Source organism: Ictalurus punctatus, chromosome 1, assembly GCF_001660625.3.
Source record: "Ictalurus punctatus breed USDA103 chromosome 1, Coco_2.0, whole genome shotgun sequence".
In the NCBI taxonomy this organism is placed as follows: Eukaryota; Metazoa; Chordata; class Actinopteri; order Siluriformes; family Ictaluridae; genus Ictalurus; species Ictalurus punctatus.
In genome coordinates, this window is record NC_030416.2 from 22,579,519 (window position 1) to 22,599,067 (window position 19,549).

Consider the following 19,549-nt stretch of genomic DNA (forward strand, 5'->3'; position numbering starts at 1 on the left):
CAAAGACAATACTTACGTTTTCTGATCATATGGAGTGCGAACCTTTCCAGTGTATTGAGATCATCCTTACAATAGTATTTTCTTTTTGTATTTTTTTTTTTAAATAGTGAAAACAGTGATTTCTGCTTCAAGCTGGAAAGCAGAGTTCCCCAATGAAGAGCCTTGGGTAGGAGTTGTTGAATATCAGATAGGACATGGGTTAGCATTAGCAGTGGGTGCAGAAACTTTAGAACAAGTGGAGAAAGAGACAAATGGGGATTTAGGTCAGTTATCTTGTAACTTCAATTCTTCACAGTCTTTGTCACTACAAAAATGATTGACTAGTATAATTTTAACTTAACGATAATATAATACAATTGCGAGAAGTAAAGTATTTTTTTACTGTCGTCAATGTGACCGTTCCAGTCATCTCTTATGTTGATAGAAAAAAAATTAACTAACACTTGAACTCAGCGTTCACTTGTTCTACTTTGATGCAGTTACTGTTTTCTGAACGTGCAGAATAGTGCTTATAATCACAGTTACACACCAATGTGCTGGAGTGCAACACTAAAACAACAAAAATGCAATACTCCCCAGTTACTTATTAACTGTTCTACACTACATGACTAGGGTACAAACTCAGCTGCTGGCACATAGAGATTTGACAGCAACAGGGACTTTGAATCCAAAGGACTTTTGGATTACCAGAATTTTCAACTGATGCTCGATCACTGGCCGTCCAAATGAATAAAACAATCACAAACGTCTTACGAAGATTTAATGTACATTTATTCTTACCACATGGAACATATAGTATAAAGATTTCATACTGAATAAATGATATTCATTGAGCCAAAAAGGGGGAAAAGGAGGAATTTACATTACGCTTTAGCTACATAGTCTGAAATACAAATATGAAGAGTTCATGTCACTGGAGAAAAAAAAAATATCTCAACTGTGTTTCTTCATCTAGAGTTTATTTTGTACCAGGAGAAGAAATTAAAATATTTGTTTGCTGTACTATGGAGAAACTGTGGGGAGGCCAAAAGGTGGTTCTGTTTATATATCTAAAGATTTTATGCTATGAATCCAACTTGAGTGTCCGCTTTCATTCTTCATAGACAAGTGAGAAGCATAAGAGTGAAAGACAGGGTGAGAAAGAGAGACAGAGGGGGGAAAAAAAGTGTAATGTACAACATCTTATATACATCATAGCATGGGCTGTATCTTAGTTCAAAATCAGTCCTAGGAGGCGATTTCTTTATAAGGGTCATGTCATACAATCAAGGGGTTAAAGAGAGGCGGTAAGGGTGTCCAAGGTTCTCAATACTTTGGGGAGAAAGCCTTTCTCTCTTTACCATCAAACTAAAGTTTAAAAACTGTTTAAAAACAAGAGTGGAGCTGCTGAGCCAAGATTTCTCCACATGAAACAGTGCTGCAGTGTTTACAGTCATAAGGAAAAGGGTTACAGAGCTGTACAGAAAATGTCTACAATCTACTGCACAGGCTTCCATTGTAAGGGTATCCTGCTCAAGGCTGAGAAGTGGCTCCTTCGGGGTTGAACGTGCAGCATCACAACACCTACAACACCAACAAAGTGTTCACTCATCTAATCAGACTCAAATACCAGAGATGTGTACTCAATTCGCCCTTTAGTGGAGAGCAAGGGCACGGTTAACCCCAAACTCACTGTAAACGAGACAGCAACTTTGGTCAAAAGGTTCTCTGCTATTTATTTTATTCATTTATTTATTTTGATATAAAAAAGTAACCCACCCTTCCCCCACTGGGCAGCACATAAAACCTGGGGTCCCTGGCCGTATCAGTTAGTTGGCAGAGTTTACAGTTTGTGTCATTTTTTTTTTTTTAATTTCTTGAGGCTCTGGTTTATGATCCACAGCTAATTCGTGATAACCTCCCCAAAGTGAGACACAGCAAAAAAGGACCAAAGGGTGAAATCCTTGCATAAATAAAAATAAAAAAGGGGGGGAAAGTCATTTCTCTGCTTTTCATTCCCTGCACACCAAGGACACAGGAGGAGAGGAGAGAACAAAAACCAGAGAAGGTGGAGCCACCGCTCCCCACAGCTGTCATGACTGGCCAATCAGAAACAGTACATCACAGATGACATGGGACACTGAAGAGTTCATAAGAGGGGAGACCGAGAGGTCCAGTAGCCGCGACTCATAGAGTGTAAACTCCGAGTGGTTCTCCTCCACCTTAGCAAGGGCATGTAGAGCCCGAGCAGCCCGACGCATCATGTCCACACTTGTAGGTTCAAAGTGCGCCCCCTGCATGTGCAGCAGGGACCCTTGGCTCTGTTGGAACTGTGTGGCTGCTAAACTGTCCTCAAGGAAGCCCAAAAGGTTCCCTATACTGCTTTTTTGTACCGCAATGGCACGGGCTGCAAGGCTGTCACCCTGGGCAAGGTTGGCCAAAAGCACAACTGCCATCTCCCGGCATACAGGCACCTTTCGGTCCCCAACCAGACGTACAAGGTTCCCAAAAAGCTTCTCTAGTCGACTGAACGGAGGTGTTGCCAGAATAAGGTCCACGTTATTGTCTTGGATACTGAGTTTGCTGAGAGTTTCCAGGACCAGTCTCTGAGGAGATAAAGCTGCATTAAGCCCCAAAGTAGGGAAGGGATCCTGGGCTTCTGCAGAAGGACACACAGCCCAGTGGAGCAAGCCATCAAGCAGAGGCAAGCAGATGCTCTCGGAGTAGATAGAAAAGTCAAGCTGACCTGAAATGTTAGCCAGCGTGACCAGGCAGTTCTCTCGCAGCAGCTCCAAACAGTCCCACCACCATTCGTCCTTCTCGCCAATGTCCTTGTCTGCCTCTTCCTCCTTCTCATACGTTAAAGGGGCCTGTTTACGCTCAGGATGACGATGATGAAGGAGCACAAGGCGGCCCAACAGCAGAAGCAGCCCTGGATGCTTGGACATCTCCAAGTCATTGCCAGGAACAAACGAAAGACTGCGGACTATGTTGGAGACGCAGACACAGCGGCGGGCAAGTGAGTCCTGCCAGTCTGAAAGCGTGATTAGTGGGGCTTCGTCCTTGCTGTGAGGTTCATCCTCTAGAACAGTGACAGAATGCTGACTCTGTGAGGAAGTACTGATGTTGAGGAGAGCCAACTTGCTGGTCTCCTGGTTTGATCCTTCTGGTTCCTCTTCCTCTTTCTGTGATACTGGTTCCATTGAAGACTCAGGGACTTTGACAGGTTTCTCCTCCTTTTCTTCTGAGACACCATCGGTTAACTGTCTGGTAGAAGACTGCTGTGGTTGTGTCTGCTCCTCCTCTTTCCTTCGCTCCACACTACATGAGGGTACTACGGGTGCCTCACACTCAATCTTCTCTGATGCTTTTTTCCTTCTACACGTTTGGGTAGGCTTTGTCCTGTTCCCTGACTGCAATAAATCTGTCTTGCTCTCAAAATGGGTCTGAATATGCTCTGTAGTGTCACCTCCACCAATACTCCAGTGCACCAGACCACTGTCAAACTCCTGAAGCCGTCCGAGCTTGCTGGAGCAGTCTACCACAAATGGATCCTTCTTTTTCACCACTTTCAAGGGAAGTTTGTCAAACTTGCTGGCCTGTTTTGGCCTCTCCTGAGTCACACAAAGATCTAGAGGGGGTGCTTCTGTTGATTTTAGCTCTGTAGGCAGAATGTTTTCCATCACTTTGCCATCTTCATCTTTCTTTGAGTCACCCGCCTTCTTCTCCGTCTTTATCTGAGGCTGCACTGCTGAGGCACGTTCCACACGCTGCTGTGATGAGTTTTCTTCCCCTTCACCCTCCTCCTCGGTTTCACCGTCTTCCTCCATACCCATTACAACTGGCTCCTCTTCATCCTCCCCATTTTCTCCTTCTTTGAGAGCATTGGGGTCTAGCAGGGTTCTCTGTCCTGGATCACCAACTTCATATTCCCTCAGAATGCCAAAGATCTCAATGAGGCAACGTCTAAAATACTCCACTATTAGTTCCAGGAAACCAGGGAGCTGTGAAGAAGACGAGGATGTTTGATGAGGATAACAAGGTTGTGGTTGATAAAAACTCATTTAAACTTTTTGGGAGAAAAACTCACCTGAATGAGGTTAAAATTGGAGATACTGTTGTCATCATACAGCAGGATGTTAATGGTGTCTAAAGCCCATGTGCTCTCAGCTAACAGACCCGATTTTAGAGACATCATCACCCTCCATGCCTCTGGTGTGCCTGAGAAGTGCAATGTTTGAGATTCAGATCAGTACACTGCTCCCAATATTTCGTGTTACAGCTGCACTAATTCAAAACAGTGTGTAGAATAATTGTTGAACGTTATAAATGTACCTTTGACCATATTAAGACCAAAGACCATAAAACTAATATTTCACCAGATTATCAATAATTTATCTTTAGATGTTCTATTTGTTGTGTTCATGAATACAGGGCCATTTTGGAACTACAGTCAAATACACCATAAGGCACTGAATAACATCTTTGTAAACAAGAACTAAGGCTTTCTGGAAACAAGACACATGTTAGGAAAAATATCTAACAATGCTCAAAAACAAAAATATTTCTGCATAGTGATTTAGTCTCAATCTGCCACATTACTGTAGCACAAAGCCCTGTGTTCAGTAAATGTAAAAGTGTGGTGGGTGATGCTAAATTGGAAATGTACTAAATTACTATTGGTTTTATCTTCTTTTTCAATCTGAGAGCTCTATGTAACAGTCAACAATATGAAGACTAGACATACTAATGAAATTGGCAATTGTCTAGTAAAGCCCTGTAAAATTATCGTCTTGGGAGGCATACTCCACAAGCTTTCAAACCCAAACTGATGATCACTGTGTTTTCTGTTCTGAGATCTTTTTCCTCTTATAACAAAGCAATTTGTTTCCTCTTATAACAAAGCAATTTATTAAACAAAAGAACTAACTTTATATTTACAGTTATATTTAAAGTTACAACGCATGTCTGTGAATCAAGTTAGTTCCAGTTATGGCAGCTATTAACAGAGTTTAACAATACTGTGGTATCATTTAACCTAATGCCAAGCAATACAGTTTAACAAGGTGACATGCAAAATCCCCTGTGGCAGCAGTTCAAAATTAGTATGTGCCTGGTAAAAGTTGGATTGTATCGCAGTATTGTGATTTGAAGTATACTGGCAGTTTTAATGTTTTTATGACCATCTAAAAGTATATCATTCGACATATCATTTACTCAAATTTATAGCTCAGCATCACTGACAATCTTCATATCGGCCAGGCCCTAATAAATATTCTAGTCAGCCATCCAAAGTTAGCCCTGGCAGTGCATTACAAATAGATCAGTTGCACTTTAAACCACATGGTTGAGCCTACTAAGGGTAAACACTTACCAATCTCTTTCATGGTGAGTCGCCTGCGTGGCTTGAGAACAGGCTGTGTGGCCTCTACAGACCCTGGAGGGAACGGAGGATCTCTCCTCATCATTGGAGGCTGTACAGGTGAAGGGATGATATGGGACGCGGGCACAGGTGGACCTGCCTTCTGCATCTTGATGTTGCTGGGCATGTAGGGAGATTTACTTGGGGATGTCCTGCTCTCCATTGGCCGGGGCATGGGAGTGGGGCTGGACACCTGTGGAATGTGGTTCTGCATGGCTTGTGGAGACTGGTAGTTGGACTGCAGGGGGCGGCTCATGGGTGGCCCAGCCCCCGCTGGGACGTACGCAGGCTGCCTTGGCCCTGGCCACTGTCCTTCATGGTTTATACGCTGCTCAGATGACATCATCTCTTCGGATCGGTTCATGCCGTGATATCCTGGGCCCTGCGCAGGTCCACCAAGGGGTCCTTGTCTGTTTGGATAGTTGGGGTAGCCCATCTCATTTCTGCCCTGCCACATACCAGCCTGGGGGCCATCAGGACCTGACTGCATGGAGCTGCCCATCATCTGAGGTGGCATGGACGCTTGAGAGTTGGGGCCTGAGCCAGGCTGCATGCGATCCCTTCCAAAAGGGAAAGGGAACTGGTTTTGTGGTCCAGGAGGCCGCCGCTCTGGTCCAGGGTAAGAGCTGCTGAACTGGTTGTACATTTCTGGCTGAGCTGCTGAAGGAGCATTAGGAGGAGCCTGAGGCTGCTGCTGTGGCTGCTGAGCACCAAATGGCCCGCCATACATTTCACCATCATGATGGCGCTTTGCTGGAGGGTAGCCTCCCTCCCCTGGTCTCTTGTAGTTCTGGTTGGAGACAAATAACATTAAAGTACCAATTAAATTAAAGGCACAGCTGGGATGTTTGAGGTTTGTTTTTGGCCTTTTCATGTTGTTTTATACACAGCTATCAGGATATGCACCCTCTTCCTATTAAAAAACTAGTTGCAGTTTCTTATATTAAAACCATTTTTGGTTTGTTTCAGATTTCACTGTGGCTATGAAGTAATTTGCTTTCACTATTTAACATCTAATATGTTTATTTAAAAAAAAAAAAAAAAAAAAAAAAAAAAAAAAAAAAAAAAGGCACTACAAATGAGACAGCCAAGTTAATATAATCACTTACAGTCTGTTGCTGTGGAAACATTCCTGGTTGCTGATTTGGGTACGAGCCACCAGGAGGCGCACCCTGGCCAGGAAACTGATTACCATAGGAATCGTGCCTGCAAAGGACATCATGTGTTAAAATCAATTTTCAGCATAAAGCAGCTGTCTGGTTAAATGCATTCTTCAGAAACGTCACAATTTCATTCCTAAAAAAAGGCAACTGACCGCTGTTGCTGCGATGGGTAGCGATTCGGCGAGTACATCCCAGTGTCAGTGTTGGAAGGCATCATGTTTGGCTGTGGTACTCCAGGTCCCATATTATTTTCTGGGCCCATCCCTGATTCTGGCCTATAAAATTAGACAGAACACACAAGATATTTATAAAATATCCTATACAAAACCAGCATCTGAAGCTAAAGCTACTCTCTTCTCTCAAAAGATGCCAACGCAGGCAATAATTTTCCTGATGTTGAGATCTTCTTTGACTTTACCTTCTCTCATAGCCTGTTCCATATGGATACTGCTGCCTCTGTCCCATGGGCATATTCCCAACTGGACCTCCTGATCCACGGTTAAACTGCTCTCCAAGGTTGCTGTTAGGACCCTGTGCACCAGCCATGAAAGGCTCTCCAACTACAAATCATAAATCATACACAGACTCTTAAAAATAAATAAAAAAATCAATCAATCAATCAGTCTGGCTTACCATGCTTGGCTAACATTAGGCAAAAAAGTACACAAAAATCATATAATTGGGTTTAATTTTGCCAAAACACTTTGTTCACTCTGTGGTATACAAATCAAACATATTAGTATTATTTATTTATTTATTTTAAATGTTTTAAAATTTCTAAGGGTAAACCATATGCAGCTGTTTATGAAAGACAAAAAAAAAAAAAAGTAAAACTGAAAGTTCTTACCTTTACGCATGCCACTAAATGGGTCCTTGTTGGGCTCATAAGGGCCCATGCGGCCAGGCATCTCCGGAGTGCTCATGCCAGACTGGTAGCCTGAGTTGGGAGTCATGGTGTTTCTCCTAGAGAATGCTGGGTCACTGCCATCAGCAAATGGATCCTGAAGGTTCACACTGCTCCTATGAAACACACCAGATAAGTAGCTGTTCGCAGTCAAATAAGATGAACTGCCATAACAAATAGCACGAACTCACCTGCCACTTTGCATTGAGGGCATCTGGCTATGTGGGGTAGAAGCAGGTGTAGGAGGCTTCAAATCCCCACTCTCAGCCATAGAACTGCTTGTGGACTGGGGGGTCTGAGGTCCCTGCAGGGAACCAGATCCAGCTGGACCATAACAAAGAGGGGGAAAATCAGATATGCAATGAAGGAAGACTGTGTAAAAAAATAAATAAATAAAATTCAATGAAATAATTAACTTTTGAAAATATGCCCATACCTGGGGAGGGTGGCTGGACCTTAGCCTGGTTCTTCTTGCCCTCTGCAGACATGATGTCAGGTGGTGGATCTTCTCCACGCTCAATCTTGCATTCAAAAGCATACAGACACTGGATGTACTGCTTCTTTAGTGAGCTAGCTGCACTGCTGGATGTGCCAACATTCAGACTGGTGGCAAGTTCTCGCCACTTTTTATTCTTGTTGACCTGTAAGCAGCCACATGAAAAATTAGCCAGAGAAGACGTTTCTCATTCTTCATCATGTCTGCTCAAGTATACATGAGGATGGATGCAACTGCACTAGCTGCTCGTGTTCTCACCTGTGTGAGACCTCCAATTTCCTTAACAGACATGTAAAGGCGGAAGAGATCGAGGGGCTTGCGGCCTACGGCAGGCAGGTTGCTCATGCCCATTGCCTTCTCCTCAATGAACGCTAAGTAACGGTCCACCCAAATCTTCCGTTCTGGCTCAGAACCAAGCTCATACAGACGAGTGATCTTCTCATTGGTTGTGGTGGAGGAGCTTGACTTCTAAACATAAGTAGAGTTTGTAGAGGAATTACACAAGGAAATCGGAAGGTGGCGGCTCATGTTTGTGTTTAGGGCGCTTTCACACCTACTAACCAAGTCTGAATCAGTGTGAAATACCTTTGTTCATCTGCGGTTTGGTTTCACATTGCACATAATTTAACAAACCAAAAAAAAGCAAAGAATTATTGGCTGAGGGGTATTTAAGGTTTATTCATTGGTCAGAAATTCAGCAATGAAAAAAGGTAAACAAATCTTGAATACATGCATGCAGAAATCACAAACGTTTGTGCCTCATGGGTCAGTTTAGCAGCTCAGAGCTACAAATAAAGTCTACCCACATCCCAAAATGCACAACATTTGGTTCGTTTGCTGCAGTCTGGTTGACTGATGCTACAGGAACCAGACCAAGGCTACCGTGATCTTGCACCAGCTGTTACGGTCTGCACACGAGTGTGAATGGTGCGCTTTCACATGCCTAAATAAACCAAACCGAAGAGGAAAATCACACCAGGGTTCAATTCTAATGAACTAAACACTGGCATATATTAAATTCCCCCTTACAATTTTAGATGTCCTATTCTAAGCACAACATTTAAATGTATATACCCGCATTTGACTAAACTTTTTCTGTAGTCTATTCTGCTGAGAAGGAGTAAGAAGTCTAGCAATAGTCAAGAAAATATGCCATACGAAGTGACAGCACTAGCTACTGTAGGACTGAATGATGGATTTCATCTTTAAATGGTACATGACATGTTTTAGAGCCCATCAGAATAAAATACTTCTTGTTTCCTGGGGAGCAAACCTTGGATTTGGAGTCTGACTTGGGTGTCCCTTCAGCCTTGTTATTCATCTTTTGTGGCTGGCTGAGTTTCCCATCCATACCAAATTCTGGACCAGGGGACATACCTTGAAACAAATGAAGAGACAACAATGTCAAGGGATTATCACCTTAACAAAAATATTTATTTAGTTATTTATCTTATTAAACAGAAGATACAGAACAATATATTTAGCACTTGACTGCTCACCACTGCTGTTGTTTGGCATGTTTCCACCCATGGGGAAGGGTGGTCCCTGGGTGTTCATCATTCCTGGCATATTGTTCATGGAGGGCCCATATGGAGGTCCTGAGCCCATCATACCAGGAGACATGCTGGGATAACCAGGCATCCTGCAAGACAAAACATAATGCTAAATAGTGAAATTTGGGGAATTCTGGCTTCCCCCCTCCCCAGTGCGAGACTGACAAATCCTCATGTGACCCCCTTCCCCCAACTCTTTATCTTGCTGGTGGTGAGTCCACAAGATGGCTCCATGTTGTCAATTCAGGCAAAGCCCATCAGAGTTACATGGGTGGCCCAGTGACCGGAGAGGCACTAGGGTTGGGTCCTGATAACCCTAATCCATGAAGGATACACTTAGACCTTTTTGTACCTTTCATGGGAGCTATTAGGTTAAATTTTTGTCTGACCTCTCCCTTCAGATCTCTTCAGAAAAAGGGGGTCAACTGGGAGCGATATAGCCCTGAGGTTTATAGAAGTATACAAGACCCTTAACTACAACAAGGTCTCAATCCAAGAAGGGGCCAAGGGACACTAACTATGCACAGTGGTTCAACACTACAAAACTGCAGTGAATACCGCATGCAGGTAGTACTCCATGATCAACTTTATGAAGCATACTGGTGCTTTGACTGAACTTTGATCAACATACCTGTTGTGTATGGAATTGGTAGATCCATGCTGCATGGCAGCTGCTGCTTCTTGTGGCTTCCTGTTGAGGCCTGGTGGAGGGCACATCGCAGAACCAACCTGTGGTGGTATATTGCCCATATTGGGGCCCATGTTAGGACCCATGTTGGGCCCCATATTAGGACCATATGGTCGTCCACCCATCTGTGCATGTGGCATCCTACTTGGTGGCATTCCAGTAAAAGGTGGGCCTCCCCCCTGTCCAGACATAGGATTCATAGATCCTCCCATGCCAGGGCCTGGGTAGTTGGCATTGGGTATGCCACCATAACCTGGTTGCCTTTGGTAACCTGCAGAAACAGGAAGGATGTTGTCTCTAATATATTGTACTATACTCGCAAATGCAGTGTACTTTAACATGCACAAACTGTCCAAGACCTCCTCCTGCAGCTATATCTGAAGTAGCACTACCTGCACCCCTTAATTTCATCTGTTATGATAATCATAAGAGTGCCTGATATAGCTATTCTGCTTAAGTGCCCCTCATTTGGCAGAAAAAGAAATTCCCAAAAGTAACAATAAAACTATATTCATAACAAACTGAAACAATTAAGGGTTATGACTCAGTTTCATAAATGATTTCTTAATTATGTCTTCGTTTCAGAAAATTTGCATAATTACACATCATATCCCACCGGTGGCTTACAGGGCCTTCGGTATACTAGCAGGCTGGAGCATTGCTGTAGCACCTAGTCATAGTGGCAGCTCAACTGACGTGGGCTGTGCTACGTCAGTTGCCTCTTTTCACCCAGGCTAAAAATAGCCGCACTGTGATCTACTGGGCTCTCAAAGAGCAAGACGGAGAAAGCGCAAGAGCAAGCTAAAGTCCCAAAAAATTAGTTTTTCATGTCCCAACTTCTTACACCTACACTTTCAGATTTTAACTTTAACTCAGTAAGTTTTTCAATGTAATTAAACATTAAATTACATTTAAACCAGTCAAATGGACTGTTAAGTCAAGTTAAATCAAGTTCTCACAATTAACCAACCAAATTTTAGGCATGAGAAAAGTAAATGTAAAATTTGCTCCGGTTTGGTCAAATAGGTGGTCAGTAGTATAATTGATGAAACATTAACGAAAGGAAAGCATGACCTGGGCAAACAATACGGAGTAATAAATAAATATCAGATGTTCCAGAGGCCAACACTACAATGAGAATAGTAATGAACACAAACACAAATTTGTACCGTTACATAAAGTTCAGCTGCAGTTCTGGTTTTGCAGAAGCACCAGTGCCTAATATCTTTCTTGATATTTATTATCTACACCTTTATATGGTTGAAAAATATCCTAGATCAAAACTAAATAAGATATGGCCAGGTGTTCCAATGTATGCAATATTGAAATGTTTGAAGAGGCATAATATAAAATGGTGGAAGATGGTGCTCTATTTTGCCCTGAATTAAAATCACATTCATTGATGCATGTCTGTTTAGGGGATTCTGAAACCTTTATTGTATGCGTTCTTTAAGCTTCAACATGTCATGGGCTCAATTTGTTTTCTTTTATTTACAACTATGAAACACATCCTTTGGGCTTTTGTTCGGAACTGTAAAGGCTTCAGATACCGACTTTATAACTGTGTAATCAGCTTTGAACTGCTCACCTTGTGGGCCATATTGGCCACCCTGAGGCCCATAGCTGCCCATTGAGTTATTCTGCTGAAAAGGTCCCATTCCACCATGCATCTGACCTCCAGACGATTGCCGAGGTGACAACGCAGAGCCAGACTGAGGAGAGCCATAAGGTGGCATTTGGTTCCTTTGCATGAATCCTGGTTTAGAAAAATAAAACAAGGTAAATAAAGAAGCAAGTGGAAAGCATAATATAATAAGCATAAATAATAGCATAATAAACTGTTTCTCGAGGCTAGGCTTTACCTCTATCTTGGCCCATGCCAGGCTGATTCATACCAGGGTGCAAAATACCATCAGACTGACCACTAGGGGGCCGGGGAGGCATCTGGTTTCCTGTAAAAAAAAAAAAATAATAATAAAAAAAAAATAATAAATAAATAAATAAAAAATAAAAATTTATTATATACAATACATATGACTGCAAACTAAAGCTTACGATGAGCAAAACACAAACATAAAGAGGATAAATATAAAATGGACATGTGGAAGCCTCTTCATCTGCCCACCCTGATAGTATTCTTCTGCTCTCTTACCTGGCATTGCTGCTGGAGAGAGGGGTCCAGAGCGGGATGCTGTGGCACTAGCAGGTGAGCCGACAGGGGAGGGTGAAGGTCCACGGATGCCCGGGAGATGAGGGGAAGTGTGAGGGGAAAACGGAGACTGTGCTGGGTTGCTCTGTTCGCCCTGACTGCTAGACACTCCAGATGTACTAACGCCAGGACTGAGCGCTCCCTCTGTACCAGTGGGCAGGTCATCAATAGAGCCTGACAGATCCTATACACACGAAATAAGACACAGGTGATCAACATGTAGAGATCAAATTTTAAAAAAGGTTTGATCTGAAAAAGATCAGACATAAAACAATAAATAAAAGAAAGACTAGGTGGACTGGTTTAGCCAGACCATTAATGCATGCTATAGGGAATACAGTTAGAATCTCATTTATTAGCCACAAATACAGGCCAACAGGCTACTACCTATCTATCGCCAGCTAAATGGAAACCTGGCAAGAAATACTCCTACTAGTTAACAGACACACTGAAGTGCTTCAAGAGAAGATCCTAGTTTACTTTGAAACGCCTGTGTAGAAGACATAATATACTACAGTCTGCAAGAACAGTCTTTGTGTATTCTCCATCTTCTAGTTAAATATTCCACAACACTTAGGCCATGATTTTTCAGCAAGCCCATGGGCTGTCCAGCAATCATTCATAGCTGCTGCTGCTCAAAAACCCTTTTCCCCAGAAGTGGAAAAAATAAACATTTATACTTTCTTAAAGACTGGAGAAACTGATCCTCAGATTCATTTTTGAATACAGTATAAACTTAACAAAAAAACATCATCCTCCTCAAGAGCATCAAACTGGATTTTTGCCATGTGAATTTCTTCACCAGGATGAAGCTAAATCAGCTGATTATATACAGGTGCATCTCAAAAAATTTGAATATCGTGGAAAAGTTATTTTTACCCCCCTAATTTAATGCAAAAAGTGGAACTCTCCTATATTCTAGATTCATTACACAAAGTAAAATATTTCAAGCCTTTTTTGTTTGTTGTTTTAATCTTGATTATTGCTTACAGCTCACAGAAATCAAAAATCTAGTACCTCAAAATATTAGAATAAAGAATTTATAATACAGAAATGTCGACCTGAGAAGAGCTCTAATCAGCTAATTAACTCAAAACATCTGCAAATGTTTCCTGAGTCTTTAATCTCTGTCTGGTTCATTACACACAACCACAATCATGAGGAAGATCAAAGTAAATTGTGCATTTCATTTGGAAATCAAGGTCCCAGAGTCTGGATGAAGAGTGGAGAGGAACAGAATCCAAGTTGCTTGAAGTCCAGTGTGAAGTTTCCAGTCAGTGATGATTTGGGGTGCCAGGTCATCTGCTGGTGTTGGTCCACTGTGTTTTCTCAAGTCGAGAATCAATGCAGCGTCTACCAGGAGATTTTCGAGCACTTCATGCTTCCATCTGCTGACAAGCTTTATGGAGATGTTGATTTCCTTTTCCAGCAGGGCTTGGCACCTGCCCACAGTGCCAAAACTACTAGTAACTGGTTTGCTGACCATGGTGTTACTGTGCTTGATTGGCCAGCCAAATCACCTGACCTGAACCCCATAGAGAATCTATGAGAGACACCAGACCCAGCAATACAGACGAGCTGAAGGCTACTATCAAAGCAACTAGGGCTTCCAGAACACCTCAGCAGTGCCACAGGCTGATCGCCTCCATATCACGCCGCACTGATGCAGTAAATCATGCAAAAGGAGCCCCGAACGAATATTCAGTGCATAAATTAACATACTTTTCAGAAGGTCGACATTTCTGTATTATAAAATTCTTTATTCTAATATTCTGTGATACTAGATTTTTGATTTCCATGAACTGTAAGTTGTAATCATCAAGATTAAACCAAAAAAAAAAAAAAAAGGCTTGAAATATTAAATTAAATATATGAAAAATTCCACTTTGTGAATTACATTACGGGACAAAAAATGACGTTTTCCACGATATTTGAATTTTTTATTATTATTATTATTTTTTTAGATGTACCGGTGTGGTAATTTGTTTCCTAAGGACAAGTACTGGTTCAGTGAACCACTTAGCCAGCAAACTAGTTGTGTGTTTGTGAGAAACAGACATTCTGTTGACTAATCCTTGCAATGTGCCATTGTATGTTAAATAGAGTATTAGCAGATTCACTTAGCACACACATGATAGCTTGTTAACTTATGCTAAAGAATTGTTAATAAATGTTCATACATGCATGTACTACTGTTGTATAAAACAGGCTGGAAAAATAAGCAGTTCTTCCATGTTGAGTATAACACATGACCCCAACTCTGCACTAGTTTACTATTGGCCCATGTTTCCAAGATTGCCATTTGCAGAATTAAAATTCATCCAGAAGAACTCACAGTGCAAAGTGAAATCGGAGGAGATGGATGCGAAATTAACTACACCCAGAAGGGAATCTCTTTCACATACCACATCCTCTTTCATTCAGGTGACCGAGCTTTTTCACCAGGCGGATTTTGTTTGCATCCAGTATGACCACTGCTTTAAAGTGACTGTTCCCCCACACACCAATAGCTAGCCAAGTATTTTTGGCCAAAAATCCTTCATCAAATAACCAGTCTAGATAGCCTCCTAATGTCAGCACAAAATATACCTCATTTCATGATCAGGCAATTGGTGTTTCTCAAAACACATGAGGATTATGCTTTAAATCTAAACTTTATTCTCTACCAAGCTATATAAAAGGAATAAAATTTCACAAAACAGGGATTGTCATTGAAAACTGCATTAATCAGAAGGTAACTGATGAACGCATCTGAGCATGTCTAAGCCTCAAGAGCACACCTCCATTTAAAAACCATAAGCACATCATTTACATGTAAAATGCCCTAAGGATAAAAGTTGTAAAATTTGAAGAATATAATTTGATGAGGGAGGGAAAAACAACAGTAAGGAGAGATAAAAGGTCAGAAAGGCAGGTATGTGCTTAAATACAAACAGTAGCCTGTAAACAATTTAAAAATAGGAAGGATTTAGTGAAGGTATAGTAAGGACAGAAGATGTAGGATTTTCACAGAACAAAATATATATTACAATATTCAGTCTATATACATTTTTTTTTTTTAAAAACACACTATTGTTTATGACTTTTATATGCAACACCTACAGTAGATCTTCTGGTCTTCTAAGACGATTAAATTCATAGCATTACACAATAAAATTTTGTAAGCATGTTATGTTTTAAATACTATTTTTATTTTCTCATTGCATTATACTTTAAAAGCCACTGTTATAACGAGTTAAATTATTTGTGTTCAAATCTTTGGCTCTAAAATAAACAAAAATGTAGAGAAAAAAAAAACCCAACACAACAACCCAACAACAAACATGTATATTTATTTCTTAATGACATATTCCCACACATGTACCCAGCAGACTACTTCTGCTGAGCCACAAACAGCAAGCACAACCATGCTGCTGGCCTTATTTATCTCAACTTGAAGATTGTGACGAGGAAAAAAACAAAACAAAACAAAAAAAAACAAAGCATTCCAAGGTTGCCATGGCTACAGTGGTAAAGTGCAGATGTGCTGAATCAGCACAGACGAGTTCACTCCATCTGTCTAAGCCTCAGTGGTCAAAACATCTGTTGTCTGTCTCTAGCCTTCAACATTCAAATCAATTTCATTAAGAAAAGACAGAAATCAATAGAGATCCCATTCAGCATTGGGATATGCCTCAGGATTCTAATACAACGGAACAATCAACATTATTAATGCAAAAAAAGAAAGATATACTCCCCTCTCTGAGCCATTAGGAATCCCCCAAGCTGACACAGCAGCTAATGAGGATGTCCCTTAAAATGAGATCTCACAGTTTGTAGCAGTTTAAACAGAACTCGCCTCACAGGTGGAAATTTGACAGATTTCACACTGCATACTTAAATTATGCTGTAAACTCTGAGTACCTTGAGACATGAATGCACTTCTGTGAGGACAGGAAAAGAAAGAAGACTTACAGGTAGACTGGAGGGTCGTCCCTGCATGTCCTCGGAGGAGCTTTTAGTGGAGGCCACAGGCTGACTGGAGGCAGTAGCACTGGACTGTGAGCTAAAGGATTCCTGGGAAATCTCCTGGAAAGTGAGAACAAAAGCAAACGTACGGATTACTTCAATCGCCAGGAAGGCCAAATAGATGTATACACCACTTTGGGCTATCTGGACATTGGATAAAAGTTAAATTCTTTCAAGTACTTGCAAGTACTGCCATAATGAGAGACTGTCTTCCAAATCAGGAACATGGGTATGAGGAAACGTTGATGAACATGAGCAACCAAATGGCAACCAAAACATGGGACTGGGCAAGAATATTGGAGCTTTTATTTTGCTAGCTAATAAACTTATGATTTTTCCACTCTTGCTTTCAATAAAATTATTTAATCCAACTGTAAAACTGGCATCGCTCCAATGCACTGCTATAATGAGCATAAAGCATCTGGAAAGTGCTTTAGAAAAATAACTTCAAGCCCATGCAAAGAGAGAGAGAGAGAGTCCAAGCACACTGCTCCACTTGTCAGCATGAGCATGAAACGCTGATTAATGCCTCTTCTAGCTATTTGATTTAAAGGAAACATGTCATTGTTTGTATTCTATCCCCTAGTGGACATTCTATGAATGGTGAATAATTTTCATACACTCGAGGAACAAATCAGGCTTTAAAAAGCACCTTTGACACACGATCAGTATTTCAACAAATGTAGTTTAACAGATATTCATCAGGCTTCTCCATAATGTAACAGCTAACCAAGTCAGAATAATGAGAATATTTCTTTATGACTGAAAGGAAATTTCATTGATGTTATAACTTCCTATTCTTGCAGTACAATTGTTTTTTTTTTTTTAATAAAAATCATTAATGATCACATTTGGACATCCAGTGTACCTGCATGCAACATTCCAAGGGAGTCTATGCAAAGGTTCACTTATAAACAAATACTCCTATATACTTATTTTGCTTTTTTTTTTAATGTTCAAAACATTTGGGACAATTCTCACAATCTTTCAAGGGCCACCAAGCAGCTCCATTCCTAAACTAGCAAGGGACTACCTTTCTAGAAGGAATGCAGTTGGATGTGTCAGCCAGTTGGCAAGAGAAAATGCATATTCTAGCATGAAAGACAGTAAACTTCCATATTACCTGAGGAGGGGGAGGAAAACGCTGATAAGAAGACTGCTGCTGCTGCGAAGGATTCTGGGAATATGAGGAAGTCTGCCCTTGCACTGTGGGCTGCTGGGAGGCTGGCGTAGGTGCTTGCGGGGTCTGTTGTGATGGTGGTTGCTGGGCTCCTTGGCTGTGAGTATAGTTGGACTGCGCCTGTGATGCTGGAGGAGCTTGAGAGGCTCCCTGCGGAGGAGGCTGGGACTGGGGCGTCTGTTGCTGAGGATATGGGGACTGAGTGGACTGTGGTGTAGGGGGCTGAGAGTAGGGAGTTTGGGATTGAGATGGCCCAGGTGGGGGCACGCCCAATGGCCCCTGGGACTGCTGAGGCATGTGAGACTGCGGGTAGGGATGGCCACCCTGTCCGTGAGGTGCAGATGGCTGGGTAGGGTGAGGGTACGGTGACTGTTGCTGACCCGGGTGAGTGCCTGGGCCCTGCTGACTGTAATAAGGCTGCTGCCCCTGCTGCCCATAACCACCTGGTCCCTGCTGTCCGTATGCCACCTACACAAATGAGCAGCACCACACTCATTAGATACAAAGCAGGCTTGATGGATTTGTAGAATTACTTATTAAAACCCTGTTATTTCCCATAAAATCTTCCATGATGGATGGAGCACGACTGATTGCAAAGTTTATCACAATCTCTTTAAGGAAACTCTTCCTTGAGTGCTGTCTTCTTCAATAACATTTTTCATTCATAACTGCAGAAAAGTTATCTTGTCTATTACATTATGACATAGCAGCTTTGAATCAAAGGGTCCAACTTCAAAGAACTACAATAGAACTTATATGCCAAGTTCATCTGTCCATAGAAAGAGAAACAACGGAACAAAAACTAAAAGGAATTTACATTTTTATCCACCTTTCTCAGAATATACATGCCCATTGCAAGTAGCCAACCATTCATATTGATAAACAGAGTCTGCACCTACAATGAATGAATCTTTCTTCCTCAGAAATTTCATTATGTATTAGGAATCACTGACCTGTTGGCCATACTGCATGCGACCCTGCATGGCCATTGGGTATCTCTGAGGACCAGGCGGCCCATAACCCTGGCCTGGATATGCAGGACCCTGCTGGCCCCCTGGAGGTCCTTGGTGGGGCTGCTGGGTATATGGGCTTCCCGCGCCATATGGCTGGCCTCGCATCTTCCCCATCTGATCCATCGAACCCGGAGTCTGCGGAACCAGTATAGCTGTGATTGGAGCATGTATTGCATACATTTCACTTAATGAAACAGTGTATTCAAGACAGAATCAAGAATTAGAGTATACAGTATGAATTGAAAACTCAAAGTGTGACAAGATTCAGAGCATACAAGTAATATGACCATTTTGCTTTAACCCATCAGCTAAATTATGGCATATAGCTTTTAATAAGACTGTCAGTTCCTATCCAATATCCAATGCAGCCATATGTAATTAGAACTATTACGAATGTGGAAGAAAAATCAATAAGAAACAGCAATTAAATTTTAAGTACCACATTATGAAAGGGCTGTCCGTTTCAGCTCTAGAATACAATCCCTCTCTCTCTTCAGGATCCTCCATTCAAAAAGGAAGCACAAGGCGAATGTTTACGGAGCTAACCACCTTCAACAAATATAGCTGGAACCCAGAACTACTTCCACAGAAATAAACTGTAGGTCAAAGGCTTCTAGTCAGCCACTAAATCTCAGTACTGAATTCAAACTGCGGTGGGAAACGTGGCAAAAATTTATATTTGAAGGCATTTTTTCTACATAAGGTGTGCAGCAAGATATTCAGTGGCTTGTTCTTTCATTTGTCCTCAGTAAGCGATTTATCCTGGTCAGGGAAGCGGCAAATCCAGATCATATCCCAGGAACACTGGGCGTGTTTCACAACTAGCATTTTTTTTGCATAATTTAGCATGGCTTATTCATTTACCGCTATATTTTTGAAGGTGGGAGGAAACTGGAGAACCTGGAGGAAACCAGCACAGACCGAGGAAGAACAT

At 41.7% G+C, this 19,549-nt stretch overlaps 1 protein-coding gene across 2 annotated transcripts in view; it reads right to left on the minus strand.

The window, feature by feature from the left end:
• Positions 1 to 754: 754 nt before the first annotated feature.
• Positions 755 to 19,549, minus strand: part of arid1aa (AT rich interactive domain 1Aa (SWI-like)) — a 27,193-nt gene continuing 8,398 nt past the window's right edge. Inside the window, exons 2-20 of one of the 2 annotated variants that reach the window (XM_017476147.3) lie at positions 18,556 to 18,750; positions 17,546 to 18,070; positions 16,369 to 16,482; positions 12,358 to 12,598; positions 12,068 to 12,157; positions 11,794 to 11,961; positions 10,149 to 10,476; positions 9,464 to 9,606; positions 9,238 to 9,341; positions 8,223 to 8,432; positions 7,905 to 8,109; positions 7,660 to 7,792; positions 7,412 to 7,578; positions 6,983 to 7,124; positions 6,717 to 6,839; positions 6,511 to 6,607; positions 5,354 to 6,191; positions 4,070 to 4,200; positions 755 to 3,983 (exon numbers count right to left, since the gene is read on the minus strand). In XM_017476147.3, coding sequence (XP_017331636.1) covers positions 2,073 to 3,983; positions 4,070 to 4,200; positions 5,354 to 6,191; positions 6,511 to 6,607; positions 6,717 to 6,839; positions 6,983 to 7,124; positions 7,412 to 7,578; positions 7,660 to 7,792; positions 7,905 to 8,109; positions 8,223 to 8,432; positions 9,238 to 9,341; positions 9,464 to 9,606; positions 10,149 to 10,476; positions 11,794 to 11,961; positions 12,068 to 12,157; positions 12,358 to 12,598; positions 16,369 to 16,482; positions 17,546 to 18,070; positions 18,556 to 18,750 — 5,865 coding nt within the window. In that variant the 3' untranslated portion in view covers positions 755 to 2,072. Of the gene's footprint in view, positions 3,984 to 4,069; positions 4,201 to 5,353; positions 6,192 to 6,510; positions 6,608 to 6,716; positions 6,840 to 6,982; positions 7,125 to 7,411; positions 7,585 to 7,659; positions 7,793 to 7,904; positions 8,110 to 8,222; positions 8,433 to 9,237; positions 9,342 to 9,463; positions 9,607 to 10,148; positions 10,477 to 11,793; positions 11,962 to 12,067; positions 12,158 to 12,357; positions 12,599 to 16,368; positions 16,483 to 17,545; positions 18,071 to 18,555; positions 18,751 to 19,549 lie in introns of both variants that reach the window. The other variant, XM_017476141.3, reaches the window with a different exon arrangement.